Consider the following 8,624-nt stretch of genomic DNA (forward strand, 5'->3'; position numbering starts at 1 on the left):
TGACTATGCCAAAGCCTTTGACTGTGTGGATCACAATAAACTGTGGAAAATTCTGAAAGAGATGGGAATACCAGACCACCTGACCTGCCTCTTGAGAAGTCTGTATGCAGGTCAGGAAGCAACAGTTAGAACTGGACATGGAACAACAGAATGCTTCCAAATAGGAAAAGGAGCACATCAAGGCTGTATATTGTTACCCTGCTTATTTAACTTCTATGCAGGGTACATCATGAGAAACGCTGGGCTGGAAGAAGCATGCCCTGGAATCAAGATTGCCGGGAGAAATCTCAATAACCTCAGATATGCAGATGACACCACCCTTATGGCAGAAAGTGAAGAGGAACTAAAAAGCCTCCTGATGAAAGTGAAAGTGGAGAGTGAAAAAGTTGGCTTAAAGCTCAACATTCAGAAAACAAAGATCATGGCATCTGGTCCCATCACTTCATGGAAAATAGATGGGGAAATAGTGGAAACAGTGTCAGACTTTATTTTTTGGGGCTCCCAAATTACTGCAGATTGTGACTGCAGCCATGAAATTAAAAGATGGTTACTCCTTGGAAGAAAAGTTATGACCAACCTAGATAGCATATTGAAAAGCAGAGACATTACTTTGCCAACAAAGGTCCGTCTAGTCAAGGCTATTGTTTTGCCAGTGGTCGTGTATGGATGTGAGAGTTGGACTGTGAAGAAAGCTGAGCACCGAAGAATTGATGCTTTTGAACTGTGGTGTTGGAGAAGACTCTTGAGAGTCCCTTGGACTGCAAGGAGATACAGCCAGTCTATTCTGAAGGAGATCAGCCCTGGGATTTCTTTGGAAGGAATGATGCTGAAACTGAAACTCCAGTACTTTGGCCACCTCATGCGAAGAGTTGACTCATTGGAAAAGAGTCTGATGCTGGGAGGGATTGGGGGCAGGAGGAGAAGGGGGCGACAGAGGATGAGATGGCTGGATGGCATCACTGACTCGATGGACGTGAATCTGAGTAAACTCCAGGAGTTGGTGATGGACAGGGAGGCCTGGCGTGCTGTGATTCATGGAGTCACAAAGAGTCGGACATGACTGAGCGACTGAACTGAACTGAAACATATTTCATTGATAATGATGTTAGTGTATAGCTGAAAATGATGCATTTATTTATTAAAAAATTTTGTGGTTTGATTTATTCTCTTGAGAAATAGAATAAAATATTGCTTTATAACAATACCTGCCCCTTCAAAGAGATATCTAGATGTCATATTCATATGTAGCACCCATTTTTTGTTTTTTATTTATCATTTTAAAAAATTTATTTATTTTAAGTGGAGGGTAATTGCTTTACAATGTTGTGTTGGTTTCTGCCATACATCCATATGAGTCAGTTGTAGGTATGCATGTTACCCCTCCCTCTTGAACCTTCCTGCCAACTCCCATCCCATCCCACCCCTCTAGGTTGTCATAGGTCACCAGGTTTGAGCTCCCTGCCTCATACAGCAAATCCCCACTGGTTATCTGTTTGACATATGGTAATTGTAAACGTGAATGTATACACATTGTAAATGTACATATGTTCTGATGCCATTCTCTCAGTCTGTCCCAGTCTTTCCTTCCTCCACTGTGTCTACAAGTCTGTTCTCTATGTCTGCACTGAAAATGAAAGTGCAAGTCGCTCAGTCGTGTCCGACTCTTTGTGACTCCATGGACTCCCTGCCAGGCTCCTCTGTCCATGGGATTCTCCAGGCAAGAACACTGGAGTGGGTAGCCTTTCCCTTCTCCAGGGGATCCTCCCAACCCACGGATCAAAGCCAGGTCTCCAGCATTGAGGTCAGATCTTTACCACCTGAGCCTTCGGGGAAGCCCTCCAGGTCAGTCTCCAGTGCTGTCCTGCAAACTGGGTCATCAGCACCATCTTTCTAGATCCCATACATATGCATTAATATAGGAGATTTGTGTTTCTCTTTCTGACTTCACTCCAGGTTCATCCAACTCATTAGAACTAACTCAAGTGTGTTCCTTTACATGACTGAGTAATACTCCATTGTGTATATGTGCCACAACTTCTTTATCCATTCATCTGTCAATGGACATCTAGGCTGCTTCCATGTCTTAGCTATTGTAAACAGTGCTGCAATGAACACTGGGGTACATGTGTCTCTTTCAGTTATGGTTTCCTCAGAGTATATGCCCAATAGTGTGATTGTTGGGTTACATGGTAGTTTTATTCCTAGTTTTTTAAAGAATCTCCATACTATTCTCCATACTGGGCTATATCAATTTACATTCCCACCAACAATGCAAGCATCCATTTTTTAATGTCTGATTTTAAAGCTGATTCATTCATTAATCCTTAAAATAAGATAATTCAAAAATATCAACAAAAGTCATAGCCCTCATTTATAAAGAATTTTCATGAGTTAAGCAGTGTGTCATATTAATCTTCACAAAACTCTTATAAACTGCTTACTGTATCTTTTACTTTAAAAATTTTCAGCTTTATTGAGGTATTCAATATAATTCATATGTAAAACTGTACGATATTTAAGGTATACACTGTGGTGACTTTATATACATACATTGTGAAAGGATTCCCCAATCTGGTTAATGAAAAATTCATGCATTTGAAACCTTCCTCTTTCCGTTTTTTCTGTAACACATGTACTCTGATGATTTTCTTTCTCGCTTAGGTTGTCGTACTGCTCCGACAGATTTAGTTTTCATCTTGGATGGCTCTTACAGTGTTGGCCCAGAAAATTTTGAAATAGTGAAAAAGTGGCTTGTCAATATCACAAAGAACTTTGACATAGGACCGAAGTTTATTCAGGTTGGGGTGGTTCAGTACAGTGACTACCCTGTCCTGGAGATCCCCCTGGGGAGCCATGAATCGGGAGAGAACTTGATGGCAGCCATGGAGTCAATACATTACTTGGGAGGAAACACACGGACTGGAAAGGCCATCCAGTTTGCCCTTGATTACCTTTTTGCCAAGTCCGCACGGTTTCTGACTAAGATCGCAGTAGTCCTTACGGATGGGAAATCCCAAGATGAAGTCAAGGATGCTGCAGAAGCAGCAAGAGACAGTAGAATAACGTTGTTCGCCATTGGTGTTGGGTCAGAAACAGAAGAGGCAGAACTTAGAGCTATTGCCAACAAGCCTTCATCCACCTATGTGTTTTATGTGGAAGACTACATTGCAATATCCAAAATAAGGGAGGTGATGAAGCAGAAACTTTGTGAAGGTAAGCCTTAATATAATGTGGAAACAAGTAAGAATGACAGTCTCTTACAGTTTTGTATAACCTGTTCATTAACAGTGGGGGAGATGGTTATATTCAATGTCAGATGAGTTAAGTCAGAACTGAAGTGAGCACACATTTCTATGTTAGAGTTATTCTGGATAAATTTTGTTTTTGGAAACAATTGCTTTCTTGTAAAATCTACAGTTGGAGGATATAATATTTTGTGATTTTTGTGTGTGTGTGTGTCTTTCTTTCAGATACAATGTGTTTATTGTGGAGGTTAGATAAAGTTAAGATACATAAAGAATGAAAATATATGTAAATCATGTATGATTATATCACTCCTGTTAGCAAGGTTTCTGCCTTTTCCATTCTAGTCTTTTTTGATTTCAGAGTGTTTGAGAGTTTATTCATGTGCCTGAATAAGGATGTGTGGTGTGTGTGTGCACGCTTATTCAGTTGTGTCTGACTGTTTGTGATCCCATGGACTGTAGCCTGCCAGGCTCCTTGGTCCATGGGATTCTCCAGGCAAAATTTTAGAATGGGTAGCCATGCCCTTCTCCAGGAAATCTTCCCAATCCAAGGATCAAACCCAAGTTTCCTGCATTGCAAATGAATTCTTTATTGTCTGAGCCACCTGGAAAGACTGCCTAAATAAGGATAATATTGTATAAGTAATTTCATACTCTCTTTTCATATTATTTATACTATGTTACTATATGTATGATTTTAAACTATTAATATTATAGCATACAATCTTTTAAGATTATTTAAATTTTCTCCATTTTTGTATAGTTGGTTTATTCCTAAGTTTTTCTAATACAAATAACTGAATATTCCTGTACCTAATTGTGAATGGGAATTAAAGAAAACAGAAAACAAATATCAAATTACTAACATTTTTAAAACTTTTGAAGAGTCTTAAAAATTTCACTTGAGAAAAACAAACTCCCACCAGCAATTAGAAAACCTTTGAAAATATAGTGCTTGCTAGTCTATTAATTATGTTTACATCATTCCATTAAATACTGGAGTTTATTAAGTTTACATCATCCCATAAAATATAGGAAAGTTCCAATTTTTGTAAATATTAAACCTGTTAGAGTACAGACATGCTTGTGTTTACGTTATTTGGGGGGAGAATAATTTATTCATATCATTTATTTTTAATATTATAGACATTTAATGTGCCATCTACCTAAAATCATATTCATGCAAATGGAAATGTTTTTTCCCAGTTTACCTACCAAAAAATCCAAAAATTGTTTGGTTCACTTTTGATAGAAAAATTTCTACATGATTCTTGACTTAGAAAACAACTTAATTTCTTTATTTTCTTTGTATTTGAGGGGACTGTGGTAAAGAAAAACACTTCAAAGCTTTTTAGATTATCTACTATTTTAAGAAACCACTACAAAACAAACAGCATAGAAAATTAAGTTTTTTCTATAATAAAACTTTTAAAAAGGTACTAATAAGTAAATACAAATGCTCAGTACAGTTATTCTTTTATGAGTCTCTAACAGTAAGACTGTGTTGACTTTTATTGTGTTGAACAGGTCAAAGGAATTTGGATTTTTAATGTGTTATTGGATTAGTTAGAAATCTTTCACTTTGAAGTTAGGTATGCTGCTGCTGCTGCTGCTAAGTCGCTTCAGTCGTGTCCGACTCTATGCGACCCCTGAGACAGCAGCCCACCAGGCTTCCCCGTCCCTGGGATTCTCCAGGCAAGAACACTGGAGTGGGTTGCCATTTCCTTCTCCAATGCAGGAAAGTGAAAAGTGAAAGTGAAGTCGCTCAGTCGTGTCCTACTCTTTGTGACCCCATGGACTGCAGCCTACCAGGCTCCTCCATCCATGGTATGTTCCAGGCAAGAGTACTGGAGTGGGGTGCCATTGCCTTCTCTGGAAGTTAGGTATACTTCATTATTAAAATAAACTTTCCATGGTAAAATTACGCTTACCATTCATTTTAATCCTAAAATATAAATTTGATTAAATATGTCTGTTAAGTATTTGCTTCATAGACTTTTCCTGAAGATCTGTATTTTCATAAAAGCATTCTCTGTATTTAAATTTTTAAAAATACACATGAAAGAGTAGCTGTGTGTAAAGGGGTAAAGCTTCTTTCAGCTAAAATGTCTGATCTGTAAAAAAAAAATCAAATTTGAAATCTTGCCAAATATTTCTTCATCCACACTCAGAAAAAGAATGTAAGTAATGTCTGTGTCTATTCAGTTCACATATTCACTGTACAATAGACATCTTTTAAAATGTACATTTTGAAGTTGTACTTGTGGAAGATATGAGTTTTTTTGCACTTGACATTTCATACTGTATTACACAGTGTGATTAATGCACTAAATTAATGCACTGCTATATTGCAGCAGCCTCAAATTATATATATTATATAATTAACATTATATATGTTAGATTATTTGACTAACTCACCTTTTTTTTGACAGTTAACTTCTATTTTGTGGTGTTTAGCATATAGGGTTGTTCCCTTTTATATTCTACTGTTGTTGATCCAGGATGAACAAAGTATTATCCAACTCTTTGTTCCCACATAGATTATTTCATATTCATGAATCTACTGTTTCCTTGAAGATGTATTGTTCACTATGTTCCTTATTTCAAGACCACCTAAAAGTGATGAAAAATTATTTCTTTATTTATCAGAGAGTATTTCTTTCAACTTGGGCTTAGTTTGTCCTTTTTTAGTTCTTTGACTTGTAAAGGTAGGCTGTTTATTTAGGTCTTTATTATTTTTATTGCTATGAATGTCCTTCTGAGTCCTGCTTTTGCTGCATCCCATATGTTTTGGTATGTAGTATTTTATGGTTTGTTTGTATAAGATATCTTCTGTCAAAGAAGTCAAATCCTTATTTGACTTAAGGATTGTTCAAGAGTGTATTAATTTCCATGTATTTGTGAATTTTCCAGTTTTCCTCCTGGCATATTAATGAAAAATATTAAAATAAAATTATTTTAATATCATTCAGTTGTGGTTGGAAAATATACCTGGTATGATTTCAATCTTCTTAAATTTTTAAGGCTTATTTATTTATTTATTTTTAACCTAATGTATTACCTATCCTGGAGACTGTTTCATCTGTACTTGAGAAGAACGTGTATTCTGCTGCTGTGGCCATGATGGGGGTAGGCAGTGTGTTCTATATATGTCTATTAGATTCATTTGGCCTAGAATGTTGTTCTTTTGTTGACCTTCCGTCTGAATATTCTGCTGCTGCTGCTGCTGCTAAGTCGCTTCAGTCGTGTCTGACTCTGTGTGACCCCATAGACAGCAGCCCACCAGGCTCCCCTGTCCCTGGGATTCTCCAGGCAAGAACACTGGAGTGGGTTGCTGTTTACTTCTCCAATGCTTGAAAGTGAAGAGTTAAGTGAAGTCGCTCAGTCGTGTCCGACTCTTCGCGACCCCATGGACTGTAGCCTACCAGGCTCCTGCATCCATGGGATTTTCCAGGCAAGAGTACTGGAGTGGGGTGCCATTGCCTTCTCTGCTGAATATTCTATTCATTATTTACTGGAACATTGAAATCCCTTACTGTTATTGGGTTGCTGTCAGTTTTGTCAATGTTTGCATCATATATTTGGGTGCTGTAATGTTGATTGCATATATATTTATAATTTGTATGTTTTACTGGCAAATTAACCAAAATATATATAAATTGGTTAATTTGCCAGTAAAACATATATATATATATATACATATATATATATATATACACACACACACACACACACACACACACTGTCCTTCCTTGTCTCTTTTGAGAGATTTTTGACTTAAAGTCCATTTGTCACCATTTTTGTTCTCTTTGGTAAACTTTTGTATGGAGTATCTTTTTTCCATCCCTTTACCCCTTTACTTTTATCCTATGTATGTCCTTAATTCTAAAGTAAATTTCTCGTAGACAGCATGAATAGTATTTTTTAAAATCCATTTAGCTACTCTATGCCTTTTATTGAGGATTTTAATTAATTCACATCTGAAGTAACTACTGAGAGGGAATGATTTAATATAGTCATTTATAATTTTTTTTCTGACCTTTTTTTAGTTCCTCTTTTCTCTCTTCCTATTTTCTTTTGTGTTTTATTGATTTTTGTAGTGACATGCAAATTCCTTTTTAATTTACTTTTGTATGTTTTCTATAGGTTTTTTGGGGTTACTATGTGACACAGGCATGCCTACTCAGTCATTTCTGACTCTTTGCAACCCTACGGACTGTAGCATGCTAGTTTCCTCTGATATAGAAAACATCATATAGTTATATCAATCTATTTTAATAACTTCAAAACTCTATTTTTTGTTCATTTCTGCCCCCTTTACACTTTTTTAATTCATTTTAATTTAATTTAATTTTATTTTTTAACTTTACAATATTGTATTGGTTTTGCCACATATCAACATGAATTCACCACAGGTATACACGTGTTCCCCATCCTGAACCCTCCTCCCTCCTCCCTCCCCATACATACATACATACAGTGCACCAGCCCCAAGCATCCAGTATCGTGCATCAAACCTGGACTGGCGACTCGTTTCATATATGATATTATACATGTTTCAATGCCATTCTCCCAAATCATCCCACCCTCTCCGTCTCCCTCAGAGTCCAAAAGACTGTTCTATACATTAGTGTCTCTTTTGCTGTCTCGTATACAGGGTTATTGTTACCATCTTTCTAAATTCCATATATATGCGTTAGTATACTGTATTGGTGTTTTTCTTTCTGGCTTACTTCACTCTGTATAATAGGCTCCAGTTTCATCCACCTCATTAGAACTGATTCAAATGTATTCTTTTTAATGGCTGAGTAATACTCCATTGTGTATATGTACCACAGCTTTCTTATCCATTCATCTGCCAATGGACATCTAGGTTGATTCCATGTCCTGGCTATTATGAACAGTGCTGCAATAAACACTGGGGTACACGTGTCTCTCCCTTCTGGTTTCCTCAGTGTGTATGCCAAGCAGTGGGATTGCTGGGTGATAAGGCAGTTCTATTTCCAGTTTTTTAAGGAATCTCCACACTGTTCTCCATAGTGGCTGTACTAGATTGCATTCCCACCAACAGTGTAAGAAGGTTCCCTTTTCTCCACACCCTTTCCAGCATTTACTGCTTGTAGACTTTTGGATTGCAGCCATTCTGACTGGCGTGAAATGGTACCAGTCTTCACTGGTGTGAAGTGGTTTTGATTTGCATTTCTCTAATAATGAGTGATGTTGAGCATCTTTTCATGTATTTGTTAGCCATTTGTATGTCTTCTTTGGAGAAATGTCTATTTAGTTCTTTGGCCCATTTTTTGATTGGGTCATTTGTTTTTCTGGAATTGAGCTGTAGGAGTTGTTTGTATATTTTTGAGATTAATTGTTTGTCAGTTG

The 8,624-nt window shown here is 37.0% G+C and overlaps 1 protein-coding gene across 2 annotated transcripts in view; it reads left to right on the forward strand.

Moving 5' to 3' along the window:
- COL21A1 (collagen, type XXI, alpha 1) overlaps nt 1–8,624 on the forward strand; it is a 236,889-nt gene that overhangs the window by 73,215 nt on the left and 155,050 nt on the right. For both annotated transcript variants that reach the window (XM_010848536.1, XM_010848535.1), the window contains exon 3: nt 2,662–3,213. In XM_010848536.1, coding sequence (XP_010846838.1) covers nt 2,662–3,213 — 552 coding nt within the window. The remainder of the gene's footprint in view (nt 1–2,661; nt 3,214–8,624) is intronic.

Source organism: Bison bison, unplaced genomic scaffold (assembly GCF_000754665.1).
Source record: "Bison bison bison isolate TAMUID 2011002044 unplaced genomic scaffold, Bison_UMD1.0 scf7180017864270, whole genome shotgun sequence".
NCBI classification, from domain to species: Eukaryota; Metazoa; Chordata; class Mammalia; order Artiodactyla; family Bovidae; genus Bison; species Bison bison.